The sequence below is a fragment of the Canis aureus genome, chromosome 15 (assembly GCF_053574225.1).
Source record: "Canis aureus isolate CA01 chromosome 15, VMU_Caureus_v.1.0, whole genome shotgun sequence".
Classification (NCBI taxonomy): Eukaryota; Metazoa; Chordata; class Mammalia; order Carnivora; family Canidae; genus Canis; species Canis aureus.
Window position 1 is genome coordinate 53,492,982 of NC_135625.1, and position 17,710 is coordinate 53,510,691.

A 17,710-nucleotide genomic window follows, 5' to 3' on the forward strand; every position below is an offset into this window, starting at 1 on the left:
GGTCTCGCTCTCCTCGGTGGCATCTCCTCCAGGCGCCGCAGAACCGGCGGGGGCGGGGGCGGGGGGCGGCATGGAACCCCTGGGACCTGCCCCCCGGGAGCCCTCAGCCCTTCCGACCCCCACCCCCACCCCCAGGCCTGGGTCCTGGGCGCAGGCCTCAGGCGGGGGACACGGGCCCGTTGCCGCTGCGGAAAGTGCCAAGCGCGCGGCGCCCGGACCGCTCCCCCCGCCCCCGCAGCCCCTCCGTCCACGCCCGGCTCCTCCCCCTCCTCCTCCTCCTCCTCCTCCTCCTCCTCCTCCTCCTCCTCCCCTCGGGGTGGGGGCAGCCCGCTCCGGAAGCCCCGGCGCCCCCGCCCCGGCCGCCACTGGAGCTTTGGGGAGGCGGTCCGCGAGGGAGCGCGCCACGCGGGGCCGAGCGCCCGGCCGCCTGCAGCGCCTCGGAGGCCCCCGCCGCCCCGGAGCCGCTGCCCGGCCCGGATCGTCCCGCCGGCTTCACGCCGAGCCCTGCCGGACCCCGGACCCCTGCCTCTGCCCCTGCCTCCCCGGGCCCCCGCCCCCTGCCACCCCGGAGCCCTGGCCATGGCGGCGGCCCGCGGGGCGCCCCTGCTGGGCTGCCTCCTGGCGCTGCTGGCGCTGTGCCCCGGGGGGCGCCCGCAGACGGTGCTGACCGACGACGAGATCGAGGAGTTCCTCGAGGGCTTCCTGTCCGAGCTGGAGTCCGAGACCCGAGAGGACGACCTGGAGGCGCCGCCGCCACCCCCCGAGCCCACCCTGCGCGACCGCAAAGCCCAGACGGGGGGCAAGCCCGGGGCGCGCCCCGGGGGGGCCAGAGAGGGTAAGATCCCCAGGGGCCTGCCCAGGGGTGGCCCGCCACCCAGCGATGGGGGACCTGGGGTGCTTCGCATCGCAGGTGACAGTGGCAGGCCCTGGCAGGGGCTTGGCTGCTGTCCAGTCTGCCCAGCGTGAGGAACGGCTCTGGAAGGCACCAGAGAGCCCAGATGTCTGGCGGGACCCTGTGCCAGGCCCAGGTCAGGTCTGGCTGGCCGCCCTCTGAGCACCGAGGCGCATCCAGCAGCTCTGCTGCCCCAAGGCTTGGGTCCTCCAGGTCCCTCACCCCCAGCCCCCAGAACCACTAGCCCTGAGCCAAGCAGGGACTTGTTGCCCCCTCCCCAGGTCTGTACTGTGAACCGCCCTCACGTCCTCGGGGGTCTGTCTGTGGCACGCCCTGGCTGTGCCGGCGCCACCACCAGAGCCCCAGGCGCAGGCCTTCCTTGGGAGGGCTCCCCGGCACCCTCCTGCCTGGCCTCCAATTCCGAGAGTGTAGAGGCAGGGGAGGGGGCTGCGGGGCAGTGAGCAGACTGGTTCTGTGGCGGTGTGGATCAAGTGTGGCCGTGCATCCCAGCGCCGCCCACCCAGGATCTCTTACATAATCAATAGTCAATAAATCTCAGCTGTTTATTGTGACTTTCTGGAGGGGCCAAGGGTACTGTTGGTCTCTCTCTCCCCGGAGACTCCAAAGCACCATCTATCATTCCTGAGGTCAGCAGCCCCTCCCCTGCGTCCTTTTCTAGATCTTTCCTGGCTCCTTCTCCACCCCTTGGGGGGGCGGGTCCTAGGACCCAACATGGCCTCCCCCCCCCCCCCCCCCCGCCCCCAGCCCCCACCTCTACTTCCTATTCCAGGGTTAGGATCCTGGCCTCCTGGATGCTGCTGTGGCAGTCCTGTGTCTCCCAGTCAGGGCCAGCCGGCCACGCGCATTCTGTAAATGTTTCTGTGCTCAGGCCTATGGCCACCCCCACCCCCATCAGCTTCTCTGCGCACTTGCTCAGGGGCCTTGGGGCTCCCTGGCCTGCCCCATGCCCCATTCCTGCTTCCTCCCCCCAGACTCTGAGAGGTGAGCAGCTGCAGGGCCTGCCTTTCCCCCAGTCTTCCGTGTGCCCCCAGGACCCTGCATTCCTTATAGCTTCCAATCTACCCTGAGCCCTTTACTTTTTACTTCTCAAAACAGGCATGAGAGGCCTCAGACCCAGGCCCTTTACTTTGTGCTCTTGTTGGCAGGTAGGGGACCTCCTTCCCCTTTAGACTGCCCCCCCCCAACCCCAGGCCTGGATGGCATCGTTGCCTCTGCCCCTTTTGAACTCAGCATGGTGTCATGCTCCCTGATGAGCTGAGCGGGCAGGTGGGGAAGAAGAGGGTGATGAGGGGCCTCTGTTGCATGTTGGCAAGTGGGAGGGTGAGGGCCTGCTCCCTGGGCCAAGATGGGTTGGCGGTAGAGACTTGCAGACAGAAAGCCTGGGTTCCAATCCCACTTGCCACGAGGGCAAGTGACTTAACCTTTCGGTTTCCCAATCCAAGACACACAGGACCACCAAGAACCCCTGTGCCCACATCATGGATGCCTGGGGGTGGCTACGTGAGCCATAGCATGAGGGCCTCGCTGGTTTGACCTAAATCTGCATTTTTGACAGCACCTCTGGAAAAGGTCAAAGACAAAGGGAAGAAAGGGAAGAAGGATAAAGCCCCCAAAGCGACCAAGAAGCCCCTAGAGGGGTCCCCCAAGCCATCCAAAAAGCCCAAGGAGAAGCCACCCAAGGCCACCAAAAAGCCCAAAGAGAAGCCACCCAAGGCCACCAAGAAGCCCAAAGAGAAGCCACCCAAGGCCACCAAGAAGCCCAAAGAGAAGCCACCCAAGGCCACCAAGAAGCCCAAGGAGAAGCCGCCCACGCTGACCCCCTCAGAAGCCCCGTGGTGGCCGCTGCCCCTGCCTCCCAGCCCTGGCCCCGAGGAGCTGCCCCAGGAGGGAGGTGTGTGCAGGCTCTCCTGGGGTTATGGGCTCTGACCCACCAGGCTCCTAGGAGGGAGAGGATGTCCCTGGGTCTCTGCTCTCTGCACAGATCTTGAAGGCCACTCAGACGGAGTGGGCTCTGGAGCCTCCTGGTTGCTGTCATGAATGTAGCAATCTGTTTGGAACTCCCTCAGCGCTGCCTGGGATGGGGGTGGGTGGGCCTGGCAGCCTTGTGGATGGGGTTTGTCCTCTTGTGTCTTGTGATCTGTCCCCTGGCCCCACCCACAGCCATCCTCCTGTGTGTTGTTCGGCCCTGAGCCTTTGGGGTGCCCTCCTTCTGGGGCAGCTTGTCCCCCAGCCTCCCAAACAGCAGGGCCTGGGCTCCCCAGAATGCCCTCCGGCTCTCTGGCCCCAGGGGATGCCAATGGGGTGCTGAAGGCCAGAGGGGTCCAGGCCTCCTGGGAGTGAGCTCCGACTTCGGGAGCTGTCGGGAGGGCCTTGGTCTTGGTCTTGTGGGGGCTCCAGGTGCAACCAGTGGTCAAGGGGGTGGGGGGGCTACGGGGGGGCTTCCCATCCACCTGCTTGTGGGGTTTGCATTGCAGGCAGGGCCCCCTCAAATCCTTGGCTGGGTCCAGGAGGAGAAACTGATGTGGAGCGCCAGGCTGGTGAGTGGGAGATCTCCCCCTGGCTGTGGGGTACCAGCTGCCTGCGTGGGCTTGGCTTCCAGGGTGGGCCTGGGTAGGGCATCAGAGTCTTCAACAAGGCAGCCACGGCACTTCCCCCAGAGCCCGAGGAGGAGACCGAGCCCCCCACCCTGGACTACAATGACCAGATCGAGAGGGAGGACTACGAGGATTGTGAGTAGGCCCCCACTGGCCCGGCCCACCCGTGCACCTGGAGGCCCTGCCCACCCCCAGCCCCACCACCCTCTGGCGGGGGGCCTCAGACCGGCTTAGAGTCCCCCCTCCCCCTCAGTTGAGTACATCCGGCGCCAGAAGCAGCCCCGGCCGTCCCCCAGCAGGAGGAGGCCTGAGCGGCTCTGGCCAGAGCGCCCTGAGGAGAAGGCTGAGCTGCCTGGGCCTGGGCTGGAGGCCCCAGAAGAAAGGATTGGTAGGATGGGAACGGGGGGGGGGGGGGGGGGGGGGGGGGGGTGTGCCAGGCGCGGGGCTCTGCTCCACCCCTGCCTCTCCCCCCCTACAGAACCGCCTCTTAAGCCACTGCCGCCCCCCCCACCTCCTGACTACGGGGATGGCTACTTGATCCCCCACTACGATGACAGTGAGTGCCCAGGCCGGGCCACCCCCGCCGCCCCCCGGGCCCGCAGGGCCCACAGCCCCGGTCTGTTTTCCGCCCTCAGCCGGTCCCCTCCCAGCCCCCTCCCCAGCCCCGGTGCTGTGCTCCCCTTCTGCTGGGCCCTCAGCGCGCAGGACGCGGCTCCTTCTGGGCAGCCACCTCCCTCTTCCTCTGGGCCTTCCGGGCCCCCAGGTTCCGGTCAAGCCCTCCCACTGACCCTTGGGCCCCGCCCAGCCCTCATTCCAGACCACCCCTCCTGGCCACAGTGTCAGGTGTCACTCAAGGTGTGTCCTCTGTGTGCCCCGCCCCCTGCCCACCTCAGCTTACCTTTCTCCAGGCCACGCCCTCCTGGGCCAGGCTGGTCATTTCCTGGGGTCCTGCTCATCCCATCTGCGCCTAGGTGGCCTCCCCTCCAGGAGACCCTTCCTCCTCATCCCTGCCTACCTGGATCCTTCACGGCCCACCCTGATGCCCTGAGCCCATCTTCTCATCTTGCTCTCCCTCCTGCCCAGTCTCTGGCTCAACAGAGGGGGCCTGGAGGGCAGCATCTGGCCCATCTCAGCAGGGCTCTCCCCCCCTACAGTGGACTATTACTTCGGGCCTCCCAGACCCAAGAAACCCCACACGGACCTGGAGACAGATGAAGAGAAGGAGGAGCTGAGTGAGTGGAATCCAAGCTATTCCCACCCCCAGCCTGAGCCCCCTGGAAGCCCAACCCCAGACCTGCCCCCAACACCCTGCCCCCGCGGGCCCCTGTGCAGGCCTGACCCCGTCCCCTGCCCTCTGAGGCCTAGGACTAAGATGACAGGCCTCTGCTACCTTCCACTGTTCAGAGAAACCCAAAAAGGAGGGCCGCAAGGAGGAGGAGACAGATGACAAGTGGACGGTGGAGAAAGGCAAGGACCACAAAGGTGTGTTTTTTTTTGGGGGGGTGCTGGACCCACACAGCCGGGGTTCCTGTGGGAGAGCATTTGATTTCTGAGGCTCCAGGACGCTCTGTGACACTTCCTTCCTTTGTCATCTCCAGGGCCCCGGAAGGGTGAGGACCTGGAGGAGGAGTGGGCTCCCACTGAGAGAGTCAGTGAGTGAAGGGCTGGGGGAGGGGGCGGTGCTGGGGGCCTCGGGGGCTGGGGAGTGTGGGGGCCTGGGGTGTGGGGGTGGCTGGGGCCCATGCAGTGGCAGCAGGATAAGGGTGCTGGGCAAATAACCCAAAACTACATGTGGGTCCCAAACCCAGAATTCCTGAGGATTTTCCAGGCCTCCAGAACCCTTTTCTGCTCTTAAATTCTTGGGACCCAGAAGGGATGGTCCTGGGTCCTGGAGTCGCTCTGCCCTGGAGTTAACCCCTGGGCAGAAGTCGCCGCACAAGGCAGGTGTGTAGAAGGCCCTGATGCGATGGTGCCTGTGAGCAGCATAGCTCTGGGGTGGCCGTGCCCTGTGGCTTCACGTGAGCCGCGTGGCCCTTTGAAGCTGGTCTTGTCCTCCCATTCTCCAGATGAGGGAGCGGAAGCACCTGCTGGGGTGGAGCTGCCCTGACCAGCGCCCCCTGATGGAAGGGGAGTGGGCTATGGGCGCCTCATTCTGGATTTCGTGGCGGGGAGGGACAGAGCCAGTGGGCCACCAGCCTTGGGTGCTGTGTCCCTAGAGTGTCCCCCCATCGGGATGGAGTCCCACCGTATCGAGGACAACCAGATCCGGGCCTCCTCCATGCTGCGCCACGGCCTGGGGGCACAGCGAGGCCGGCTCAACATGCAGGTGGGTGCTGGGACGGGCCTACCTTGCAGCCGGGCGGGGGTTCCTCCCCTGCTCATTTGCCCCGCTGCCCCCAACAGGCCGGCGCCACCGAGGACGACTATTATGATGGGGCGTGGTGCGCCGAGGATGACTCTCAGACCCAGTGGATCGAGGTCGACACCAGAAGGACCACCAAGTTCACAGGCGTCATCACCCAGGGCCGTGACTCCAGCATCCAGTACGTTAGCCGGGCACTTTGCGAGGGGTGGACGGCTCCAGGCGTAGCATTGCATCCCATTTAGGACACTCCACCCCCAGTCCTCGTGGATGAGCCAATCACCCATCCGTGGCCCGTAGTGGGTGTGGAGGCCCCTCCTGATGCCTGGGGCGAGCACCACACACCCCAGGCAGCTCTTGGGTGCTTGGGTGCGGGAGGGCCTGGGGTAGGGAGAGCAGCCTTGCCCTGACCGCCATTTGCTCCCCAGTGACGACTTCGTGACCTCCTTCTTCGTGGGCTTCAGCAACGACAGCCAGACGTGGACGATGTACACCAACGGCTACGAGGAAATGGTGGGCCCCGGAGCGTTCAGCTCTGCCCCCAGCGTCTGGGCTGAGGGTGGGCTCCTGGCTGGGCCGGGGCACTGCTCTGAGGCGGGCCTCTCCCCAGACCTTCCATGGCAATGTGGACAAGGACACGCCCGTGCTGAGCGAGCTCCCAGAGCCGGTGGTGGCCCGCTTCATCCGTGTCTACCCACTCACCTGGAACGGCAGCCTGTGCATGCGCCTGGAGGTGCTGGGGTGCCCCGTGTCCCGTGAGTGCAGGGAGCTGGTGGGGGCTCAGAGGGATGGCTGGGGTGGCCCGGGGCGGCAGCAGGTGGCCAGCTCGGGACCCTGCCCACCCGCCTTCTGCAGCTGTCCACAGCTACTATGCACAGAATGAGGTGGTGACCACTGACAACCTAGACTTCCGGCACCACAGCTATAAGGACATGCGCCAGGTAGGGTGCTTGTCTCTGGGCTGCGGGGTGCCATCCAGCAGCGGGGCTCAGGGCTAACGGGGGAGCTCATGTTCAGTGCTCCTGAGCGCCATTCCCATCGCAGACATGGCTAGCGCTCACCTCTGGAAGGGGAAACCCTTAGGGCCTCTTCCTTGGTGGTAGGACCTGAGCGGGGCTGGGGTTGCCTGAAGGGGCCTCTCCTGCTGCTGAGGCCTCCCCCACAGAACAGACCAGGATGCTGGGACATGCCCGACTGCCTCTGTGGGCGACAGGCAGCAGGCTAACTCCGTGTCCTCTCCCGAGCCCAGCTGATGAAAGTGGTGAACGAGGAGTGCCCCACTATCACCCGTACGTACAGCTTAGGAAAGAGCTCGCGTGGACTCAAGATCTATGCCATGGAGATCTCGGACAACCCCGGGGATCATGAGCTGGGTGAGGGCCCCACAGCCCCCTGGAGGCCCTGGCACTGTGGTCTCTGGAGCTTCTCTGGTGGGGGGGGCGGGGTTCCCAGTCTGCTTTATTGGGCCCAACAAGCCTCAGCTGCCCCCCATCCCCCTGGATGTGAGCCAGGACGGTCCTCCCGCAGATCCCCAGGGGATGCCTGGGGCTAGGTGGCTGCTGAGGCTCCTGCCCTTGCAGGGGAACCTGAATTCCGATACACGGCTGGGATCCACGGCAACGAGGTGCTGGGCAGAGAGCTGCTGCTGCTCCTCATGCAGTACCTGTGCCGCGAGTACCGGGATGGGAATCCCCGTGTGCGTAGCCTGGTGCAGGACACACGCATCCACCTGGTGCCCTCACTGAACCCCGATGGCTACGAGGTGGCAGCGCAGATGGTGGGTGGGGGAGTGGAGGGGTGGGAGGGTGGAAGCTGGGCTGGTGGGTAGGGGTGGCAAGGCCGGGTGGGAGTGGGGAGCAGGGCCGACCAGCCTGGGGGCAGGCTGACACCAACCCCACTGGTTCCTCCAGGGCTCCGAGTTTGGGAACTGGGCATTGGGGCTGTGGACCGAAGAGGGTTTTGACATCTATGAAGACTTCCCAGATCTCAACTCCGTGCTCTGGGGAGCAGAGGAGAGGAAATGGGTCCCCTACAGGGTCCCCAACAATAACCTGCCCATTCCTGAACGTTACCTCTCCCCAGACGCCACGGTGAGGCCTCAGCCCAGCTAGCAGGCCTGGGGGGCAGCCCTGACCCTGGGGTCCTGAGCTCTGGACCACCTGGGGTGGGCTGGAGGTTGACCGAGGGTAGGCGCCGAGCCTGCAGAGGCTTGGGGCATGAGTCGTGGGGTGGGGCTTCTGTAAGGGGGGTGATGGAGGCTGCAGCTCAGACCTCACCTAGTGGCTACCCCCAGGTATCCACGGAGGTCCGGGCCATCATTGCTTGGATGGAGAAGAACCCCTTCGTGCTGGGGGCAAACCTGAATGGTGGCGAACGGCTGGTGTCCTACCCCTACGACATGGCCCGAACGCCCACCCAGGAGCAGCTGCTGGCCGCGGCCATGGCAGCTGCCCGGGGAGAAGACGAGGACGAGGTGTCTGAGGCCCAGGAGACCCCAGACCACGCCATCTTCCGCTGGCTGGCCATCTCCTTCGCCTCTGCCCACCTAACCATGACAGAGCCCTACCGGGGAGGGTGCCAAGCGCAGGACTACACCAGTGGCATGGGGATTGTGAACGGGGCCAAGTGGAACCCCCGGTCTGGGAGTGAGTCTGCCGGGGAAGGGCGGTCAGGGCATGCGGTGGGCCTGCCGGCGGGGCACACAGTGACTGCAGTTCCCTGTCGCCTGTGCAGCCATCAATGACTTCAGTTACCTGCACACCAACTGCCTGGAGCTGTCCATCTACCTGGGCTGCGACAAGTTCCCTCATGAGAGCGAGCTGCCCCGCGAGTGGGAGAACAGCAAGGAGGCTCTGCTCACCTTCATGGAGCAGGTGGGGTGAGCGGGGTGCGCGGGGGCCTGGGGGGGAGGCATGGGGCCCAGGCAGCCGAGGACGTGCTGCCTTGCCCTCCTGCAGGTTCACCGCGGCATCAAGGGGGTGGTGACAGACGAGCAGGGCATCCCCATCGCCAATGCCACCATCTCCGTGAGTGGCATTAACCACGGCGTGAAGACAGGTACCTGGGTGCCCGGCTTTCCCGGGGGAGGGGGGCCCTGATCTCGGTGCCCCGCCCTGCGCAAGGTGGGTAGCTCGGGCAGCAGACCCGGCCTCCCCCTGCAGCGAGCGGCGGGGACTACTGGCGCATCCTGAACCCGGGTGAGTACCGCGTGACGGCGCACGCAGAGGGCTACACCCCAAGCGCCAAGACCTGCAACGTGGACTACGACATCGGGGCCACGCAGTGCAACTTCATCCTGGCCCGCTCCAACTGGAAGCGCATCCGGGAGATCATGGCCATGAACGGGAACCGGCCCATCCCGCACATCGATCCATCGCGCCCCATGACCCCCCAGCAGCGGCGCATGCAGCGGCGCCGCCTACAGTACCGGCTGCGCATGCGCGAGCAGATGCGGCTCAGGCGCCTCAACGCCACCGCGACCCCCGCGCTCCCCACGGCGCCCCCCGGCCCCACTCTCCCCACGTCCCCCTCCCCCTCCCCCGCCGCCACCCCCACCCCCACCCCCAGCCTGGGGCCCTGGCACTTTGCGCCCGAGGCCACCGAGGCCACCGAGGCCACCCCGGCGGGCTGGGAGGAGTCGGAGACGGAGACCTACACGGAGGTGGTGACGGAGTTTGGGACAGAAATGGGGCCGGAGGAGGAGGAAGAGGACGAGGAGGGAGTGGTCATGGGCCCGGATTTCCCTTTCACCACGGTCGAGACCTACACAGTGAACTTTGGGGACTTCTGAGCACACGTCCGCCCACCCCCGCGCCAGCTCAGTGCCCTCTGTGCGGCCGGGCCAGGAGGGGCGCCCGGGAGCCAGGGCGTGCAGGCGAGCTCTGCGGGCGCCGCGGGCCTGGGCCTGAGCAGCGGACAGGACGGCGCGGCCGCGCAGACTCCTCAGCGGAGCCGCCAGATACACCAATAAAGCAAGCTCTTGGCAGATGTGTCGCTGAGCCCTTGGGGAGGGGAGGGGCGGGGTGGGGTGGAGGAGAACTGCCTTCCTGCAAGTGCCTGGGCCCAGCAAGCCCAGTGGGACCAGCGTCAGGTCTGCCCAGGAGCTCAACACCAGCACGCCAGGCAGGCTTGCTTTCTTTCTTTCTTTTAAGATTTTATTTTAGAGAGAGAGTGAGCAGGGGGAGAGGGAGAGAGAGAGAATCTCAAGCAGCCTCCCCACTGAGCTCGGAGCCTGTCGTTGGGCTGGATCCCACAACCCTGAGATCACAGGCTGAGCTGAAATCAAGAGTTGGATGCTCAACTCACTGAGCCACCCAGGGGCTCCAATCAGGCTTTTTTTTTTTTTTTTCTTCAGGCTTTTGTTATAAAGCAAATGCCACCTCAGTGTCAACGTTGCATGGGTCTCAGTGAGTCAGGGGCTCAGACCCAAGCCCCCCAGGTCCTCGTCCTCTGCCCCAAAGCCTGAGAAACTGATGGGCTGGCAAGCCAAGCTGCGCAGATTCACAAGGCAGGCAGTCTGTGTGGTGCTGAAGTCTGGGACAGCCACCAACAGCACCCTCTGGTCCTCTGGGCCTGCAAAGAAGCCACATAGGTCCCCCACCTCAGGTTCTGGGTGTGCCTCGTCTCAAGGGGAGTCACCAGAAGCAAACAGGAGTTCCCCATCAGCACTATGCGAGTGCTGGCCATACCAGCTCCTTTGGACCGGACGCAAGGGCCAAGAAAGCATAAAGGTTAAAGGCTAAAGTCCAGCTGACCAAGCAGGTGTGGACCGGTCAGCCCTTGCTCAGGCCACCAACCCCAGGGGGCCTGGGGACTCCAGTGAGGCCTTCTCTGTGAGCCCTGTCCCCAGGAAAGAGTCCCTTGTGATAGTCCCCCCAGGCCTGGGGTCCCCAGAAGACTCACCTCGGAAAATTTTAGAGCCAAACTGGGGGGTGTTCCCACAAAAGTAGACGTGAGGGCAGTCCGGAAAGATGAACGGGTCGTTCTTATAGAAGGGGTAGCAACCTAGAGAAAACCCGCAGTGGCTGGGGCCTAGCCCTTCGCGGCACAGGGTCAGGGTGCAGCTGTGCACGCAGGGTGTGGACCCACTCCTGCCTGTTCATACTCGCTCAGGCTATGCTGTAGCAGCCCTGCCCTTCTGGACAACAAAAATGCCTCCAGACACTGCCCCAGGGCCCCGGAGTCAGGTTAGCATGTGCTGAGGGTGCCGTGCTAGGCGGGTCTGTGGCACTGTGCTCCTAATGTGCTCCCCACAGCCTTCTGCCCTATACAGGGCCATGGCGACACACAGAGCTGATTCCAGAGAAGCTTCCAGATCTGGTGTCAAGCTTTTGGACTATCCCTTAGGTCACGGCAGGACTGGTGAGTGCAATCCATGCTGCAAACCCTCTGGGTGTCAAGGCCCCGGATCAGGACTCCCTTGGCCCTCTGGCCCCACCCCACGTGGCTGAGTCCCAGTACCTAGCGTATCAGGGGCTGTGGGGCTGATGTGACGGATGCGCAGGGTCCACTCCAGGATCTCCAAGTGATCCTCCATGCTACTGTACCGGAAAATGTCACTCACGTTTTGCCCCGATGTCCCTAGGAATCTGCAAGGCAAGGCTCAGCTGGTCCCTACTCTGGGGGCTGCCACCCCTGCCCCCCAGGAGCCAGCCCAGAGCTCACCCAGCACTCTCACGGCTGGTGTCCCAAGCTGACTTAGAGAAAGAGTCCAGATCCACTGGGCCCTCTGCAGCCTGATTCAAAGCCTCCCTCCCAGTGCCACGGAGGCACAGTGCCAGGGGTCAGACTGGGGTGTGGCTGCAGGTGGCTACCTGACTCCATCGATGGTGGCTTGGTAGGGATTGGTGACCAGCTGGAGGGTGGAATAGGCAGTGGCCAGTGGGAACATGCAGGGGTGCAGGGGCTGCTGAGGGAGTGTGTAGTTGGTTGGGTCAAATTCGCCTGGCATCACGTCCACGGGTACCGACGCCTGGGGGCACAGGGGCAGGGGAGCTTGCAGGGCCCAGCGCCCTCCATACACAGCCCCTGGGGATCACCCCTTCTGCTCCCCCAGCCCGCCTTCCGGTGCCCGACCACAGCCTCAGAGGCTCCAATCTCATCACTGGCCAGCCGCTGGCTCGCTCACACTCAGTTGCAGGAGGATCTCATCCAACATTTTGACCGCCTCCACGCTGGCTGCCTGGGTTTTCTTGGTTAAGTACTTGGCCTGGGGATAGAAGTCCATAGGCTGTCAGGCCCCAAGAGAGGTTCAGATCAAAGAGACACTCAGAGCTCTGCCTGGGCAGCGGAGAGCAGAGCAAGACCCCACAGCTAGGGGACAGAAAGAGTTCTGTGCCACGGGCCCCCCCACCCTCAGAAAGCAGGGCCTGAATCATTGTAGGGCCCCTGCCAAGAGACACGCGAGACCCCTGCACCCCAACTCTCCCTGGAGAAGCAGGGGCTTGAATGGGTGGGCCCCGTCTCAAGGCCCCCACGGGTGGGGCTGTACCTTGTTGATGGAATCTCTGCTCTGGGTATTGTGGCTCAGGAGGTTCCCGGCGAGGATGACCCGGGACACATGGGCGGCGCTACACTGCTCTCCCTCGTCCCCCAGCTGCCCTGTCACCACGTCCACCAGCAGCTGGGTGCCCAGCAGGCTCTCACCCCCGCCTCCGCCCAGGCCCAGGCCAGACACCAGCAGCACAAACCTGTGGGAGAAGTCAGGGTCCTCCTGGGTGCCGAGAGCAGGTGACCCCGCCGCCCGGCCCCTTGCAGGCTCTGCCACGGTCACAGGTGAGCTGGGGACACGGAGCCCAGCACATGTGATTCCCCTGGACCACTGGCCAGGCCCCTGAGCGCCTGCTCGTCACCTGTCTGTGTCCAGGGTGGGTGCGGGCTTCTGAGGAGCAAGCTCTGCAAAGCAATGGTCCTCCACCAGGAACTTCCCGCTGTCTCTCACAGAGCCAAGCACAGCCAGCACTGTCCCTAGGGGGCAGCGGTGTCAGGCTCCAGGAGGGAAGCCCAAGAGGCTACCCCCTCCTTCAGGCACCCAGGGGCAAAGCCAGCCAGTTCCCTTCTGCCACGTGGGAAAACTCTCACTGAAGACTTGGGCCTGAGCACCTGCTTCCTGGGGTTACTGCCTCTGGGTGGAGGCTGGAACCACTGACCCCCTTCTGGAGCCTCACACACTGCCTGCCCCTACAGCCATCATTCTAGGGAGGCAGGAATGCAGTAGCACCACAGGCACAGCCCACTGCCCCACCTGTGACCAGCTTTGACGCGTCAATGCTGCCTTCCAGCTTAATGCGCTGTAGTTCATCTTCCAAGACCAGCTGGTCGTCGGGATGGATGTACTTGCTCCGAGGAGGCTGCGGCAGCAGGTTGTGCTGGAATTCAGAGATGGGGGTGGTGTTGGGGCCGGAGGCTCCCAAACCACATAGGTGAGATGTCACTGCATCCCACACCCCAGGGGGCAGAGGCCCAGCCCTGATCTCTGTGTCCACTGCAGGTGGCCCTCCTGGTGCCCCCTGCAGGAGCTGGCCAGCCTCACCTCTTCGCTGATTTCCCGGAGGATGGATGGCTGAAGTGGCATGGCCTTGAAGAGGGTCCCCACCACACAGCATTTCTCCCCAGGCTGCAGCTCACATAGCTTCTTTATTTGGATTCCATCACCTGGGTGTGACAGACACATGCTCAGAGACCCGGCAGCCCTCCTGGCCCTCCTCGGGGCGCCGTAACAGCCTCACCCAGCACTGCAGCCTGCGGCCCGGCCTCTGGAGGTGCAAGGACACCCCCGACACTAACAGACTCGACCCCAGGACAAAGGGATGTGGCTGGGCCCCCGTGTCCCATGTCCTCGTAAGATAGGCAGACATGCAGGAAAGCGGGCAGCCACCAGAAACTAGAAGAGCCGAGGAAGAGGTCCCCCGGACAGCCTGTGGAGGGAGTGGCCCTGCCAGCACCTGGATTCAGAGCTCCGGTCTCCAGAACGGACGCAGAATAGATTTCTGTGGTTCAAGCTGCTGGGTTGTCTGTGATAGCAGAGACCAACTAGGGACCTGATACAGAGTATTACGTCACTTATCCCTAAGTTATATCGTGAGTTCTTAGAAGCATGCCCAGTCTCAGTCCAGCCTTCCCCTGAAAGCTTTAGAGAGGCACGATGTGCAGGGCTCCCCCAGGCAGGCAAGAGGAAGGCTGGTGGGTTTGTCCGTCAAGACGCTGGGCCTGGAGTAAAGTCTGCCTGAAGCAGAAGGGATAATGCAGCAGCAGGACTGGCCCCTTCCTAAGCCCAGCTGCCCTTAGCATGAGCCCCTTCTGCCCAGAATAACCAAGAACATTCCACAGATCTACACCCTGGGAAGTGGAGGCTAGTCATTCCAAACAAGATAAGGAGGCGCCAGCAGCAGAAAGATATGCCAATGCCACAGAAACAGACCCAAAGCCTGTCTGCTGAGCCCTCACTCAGCCCCTGGGGGCAGCACTGAGCCCTGTCCCTGGAACCTACCCACGCCTGCCAACACGCCAGAGTAGGCCTTACTGCTCACCGTGTGCTTGAGGCAACAGAGGCACTGAGAGGCTAAGGGACGCACCCAAAGTTGCACAGCTGGGATGGAAGGTGCCCGTTCAAGCACCGGGGAGAACCACGCATCCCTGTGTGGAGGGCAGGACCTCTGTCTGGCTGGACAGCATGTGGGCACAGGGCCGGGCACCAGAATCAGCACAGCCTGTCCTCACCCTCACCAAGCTTACAACCCCAAGAGGGAGAGACGACAGCAGTCAGCGAGGGATCAGCCACTGTGACAGGTGCTGCAGACACAAAGGAGCCAAGGCGGAAGGTAATGAGAAAGCCCCGGTGGCTATTGTGGCCTCTTGAAACCCATGACACTGGAGGTCATGAGGGAAGACGGGGGAAGAGCATGCCAGGGGAAGGGAGTATCAATAGGAAGAAAGAACTTGGTGTGTTCAGGGGGAGAGGGAGAGAGAGAGAGAGAGAGAGAGAGAGAGAGAGAGAGAAACGAGTCCCAGACAGGCTGAAGTCCCTGGTCATGTGGGGAAGCCGGCACCCACACCAGGCTGGCAGGCCTACAGTTGGCCGCTGGCCATCATCCAGCCAAAGCTCCACTCATCACGGGCCACTGTGTGAGCTCCTGACTGTCTGTGAGGGCCAAAGGGGACCGGGGGCCTGTCACCAGGCAGTTGTCAGCAGCGGTGGGGCTGGAAGAGAAACCTGCACCAGAACAGTGACACGGGCCTGGGGAAGGTCCCCAAGGGCTTCAAGAAAAGTGAGGAAGGCCATGGGGAGCCACAGGAAAGAGACCCTCATTACATGGCAGAGAACACGTGAACAGCACCATCCCTTCTGCAGAGATAAGAGAAAACGTCCCTAACATACCTGAGGTCTGGCTGTCTTCACGGCCTGTAATAAACCAGGGTCGAGTCTGTCGCTGGTGTGGGATGGGCCTGAGCACCACTGCTCCCCACAGTCGCGACCGGACCTGGAGCCGGGGAGGCCAAGGCTGGGACCAACAGATGTGGAGGGGTAACACGGTTCTCCCCATAAACATTTCAGATGAACTGAACTTGGCACGGAGAGCCACTTGGATCCACAGTGAGACGGGGAACGCGGCCCCAGAAAGGTGAAGGCGCGCGTCCTGTTCCCCCGGGGGGAATCATGTGAGAGGAGAGGTGGAGGACGAAGGAGGTGGAGAAAGAAGACGCCACCCTGCCCAGGCCCCTGGGTTGGGAAAGACAGAGGAGCCCAAGGGAGGGGAGATTTGTGCCCGACCAGGACGGAGGGCCCGGAGGGGCAGCAGAAGACATAGTGAGCACTCAGGGAGCCCCCCCGGGGGGACGCAGGTGTTTGTGGACCTTGGCCCCCAGGGCCCGGTTCCTGGTCTGCATGCTGACATACTGCCTGGCCACGTGTGCGCACACAAGCACATCGCCAGCACACAGGACATCCCTACAGCAATGACACGATCACTGTTCCTGCCAGAACTAAGCCTCAGCTCACCTAGCCTCCCTTGAAAACCACCAATTCCTTCATTTAATCCTTGTAACAAGGATTTGTTACGAACAAGAAGTGAAGGCTCGAAGAGGCTGACTCTCCCAAGGCTTCTAGGGAAAGCTCAGGGCCCTCTGGGCAGCTGGGGAGGAAGCACTTCCCGGAACACGTCACTTACCCCAGTGCTGCTGGGCCCGGCTCACCAGGAAGGGCCTCATCTGGAGGAGACGGGTGGCATAAATGTGGGCGTACTGCCGGCTAAAGCTGCGTTCTCCCAGCCTGAAGGACTGAGAGGAGTTGGTGTACGTGGATACAGGCACGCGGGCAAAGGTGGCATTGCTGGCTGATGGTGGGGACAGTAGTGTGTGGGCCCTCTGGGCAGCCTGCTCAGAAAACATGACCGTGCTTGAGGTGTCCAGATCCCTGTGAAAACACAGACGGATCCCTGCAACCCTGCGCACCCCCTGGCTTCCCCCCTGCATCCCCACTGCAGCCCACACCACACGTGGCCCAGGACAGCACATTAACCGTGCTGGGCACCAGGGCTTCAGCTCGGACGCCTCATCCAAACAGGGAGACAAGGAAAGCCAGATGATGCCTCTCCCGCCTGGAGCATCTGTTGCCTGCCTCACATCTCTGGCTGGCCGCCCCTGCCCCCCCGCCCCCCGCCCCTGCCCCTCCGCCCCTGCCCCCTCGCACACACTCAGGACAGCCCTACTCTTCTTACTCTTACATAAGCTACCAGGAAATAATAAGCCTATTTTAAATAAAAATAAAACAGACACCCGTCTGTCCTCTGCTCCAAGGCTCCGCATCTCAGGGACTCGAACCCCAAGTCCCAGGAAGGGCTGAGAGCCTGCCCGCAGGTGCACCGTCGCTGGCTCCCACTCCCCTTCCACGGCCGCGGTGGCGCCCACGAACCACATAGCGTGCGTGCACGGTCTGCCTTCGCGCACGGGGACCCGGGCTCCGGGTGCAGGGCGCGCTCACCGTCCCTCCTCCGTGTACCTCGTCGGCACGGCCGCGCGGCTCTGGGCTGGTCCAGCCAAACCCCAACTAGGAGTCCCGCCGGCCCCGTCCGCCCAGCCCACCGCCGTCACCACGCGGGCCCCGGGACTTGGGACCTCAGACGCCCCGCCGCCCGCCGCCTCCCGCCAATCCGCGCGCCCCGCCCATCGCCGCCTCCCGCCCTGCCCCGCCCACCCCCGCGCCCGCCAATCCGCGCGCCCCGCCCATCGCCACCTCCCGCCCTGCCCCGCCCACCCCCGCGCCCCGCCAATCCGCGCGCCCCGCCCATCACCGCCTCCCGCCCTGCCCCGCCCACCCCCGCGCCCCGCCAATCCGCGCGCCCCGCCCAGCCCATCGCCACCGCCTGCCAATCGCCGAGCTGTCCGCCCCGCCCACCCCGCCCATCGCCACCTCCGCGCCCCGCCTCCCGCCTCGCCTCCCAACCGCGCGCGCCCCGGCTTTCCCGGCCTACGCGGGACCCGCGCGCCCGACTGTCGGAGACCAGTGCCTTCTGTCCGCCCGCGGAGGCCGGGCCGGGACTGCGATCCCGCGCGGCGGAGGAGCGCTTAGGGTTAGGGTTCGTGTTAGGGAAGCGGACGGGCTGCGCCTCGGCCCGCACTCGGGTCTCTGTCACCGTCCGCACCGCGCCGCCCCGCTCGCTCGCAGTCGCAGCCGCGTCATTGCCGGCGCGCCGCTTCCGGTGCCGGGCTTGGTCTCCACGACGACGGGGGGCGTGACGTGCGCAGCGCGCGGGAGGCCTGGCCCGGGCGGGGGTGGGGGTGCGGGGCGCTGTGTGCTGCGCGAAGGGCCCACCCGATTGGACACGTTCCGCGTGAAACCGAAAC

At 64.3% G+C, this 17,710-nt stretch overlaps 2 protein-coding genes across 7 annotated transcripts; one reads left to right on the forward strand and one right to left on the reverse strand.

Moving 5' to 3' along the window:
- Positions 1–414: 414 nt before the first annotated feature.
- Positions 415–9,854, forward strand: AEBP1 (AE binding protein 1). Its single transcript, XM_077849901.1, has 21 exons — positions 415–835; positions 2,469–2,804; positions 3,388–3,450; positions 3,571–3,642; positions 3,761–3,895; positions 3,986–4,063; positions 4,662–4,739; positions 4,912–4,989; positions 5,106–5,159; positions 5,724–5,833; positions 5,911–6,050; positions 6,298–6,382; positions 6,480–6,624; positions 6,725–6,810; positions 7,119–7,242; positions 7,450–7,646; positions 7,780–7,959; positions 8,163–8,514; positions 8,603–8,742; positions 8,827–8,926; positions 9,031–9,854. The coding sequence occupies exons 1-21, from the start codon at positions 580–582 to the stop codon at positions 9,657–9,659; spliced, it is 3,438 nt and encodes a 1,145-aa protein (XP_077706027.1). The 5' UTR covers positions 415–579; the 3' UTR covers positions 9,660–9,854.
- A 147-nt stretch (positions 9,855–10,001) lies between these two features.
- Positions 10,002–17,617, reverse strand: POLD2 (DNA polymerase delta 2, accessory subunit). Of its 6 annotated transcripts, none has more exons than XM_077849902.1 (12): positions 17,500–17,617; positions 16,036–16,280; positions 15,246–15,269; positions 13,401–13,522; positions 13,113–13,236; positions 12,721–12,835; positions 12,360–12,558; positions 11,997–12,077; positions 11,683–11,840; positions 11,330–11,457; positions 10,772–10,873; positions 10,002–10,441 (listed from the first exon to the last, which is right to left on the reverse strand). In XM_077849902.1, exons 1-12 carry the CDS (start codon positions 17,544–17,546, stop codon positions 10,281–10,283), a joined length of 1,506 nt encoding a protein of 501 aa, XP_077706028.1. In that variant the 5' UTR covers positions 17,547–17,617; the 3' UTR covers positions 10,002–10,280. The 6 variants fall into 6 exon arrangements, with proteins under 6 accessions (XP_077706028.1, XP_077706031.1, XP_077706033.1 ...); XM_077849905.1 differs by lacking the exon at positions 17,500–17,617 and adding an exon at positions 17,338–17,493; XM_077849907.1 differs by lacking the exon at positions 17,500–17,617 and adding an exon at positions 16,866–16,995.
- Between the last annotated feature and the right edge of the window lie 93 nt (positions 17,618–17,710).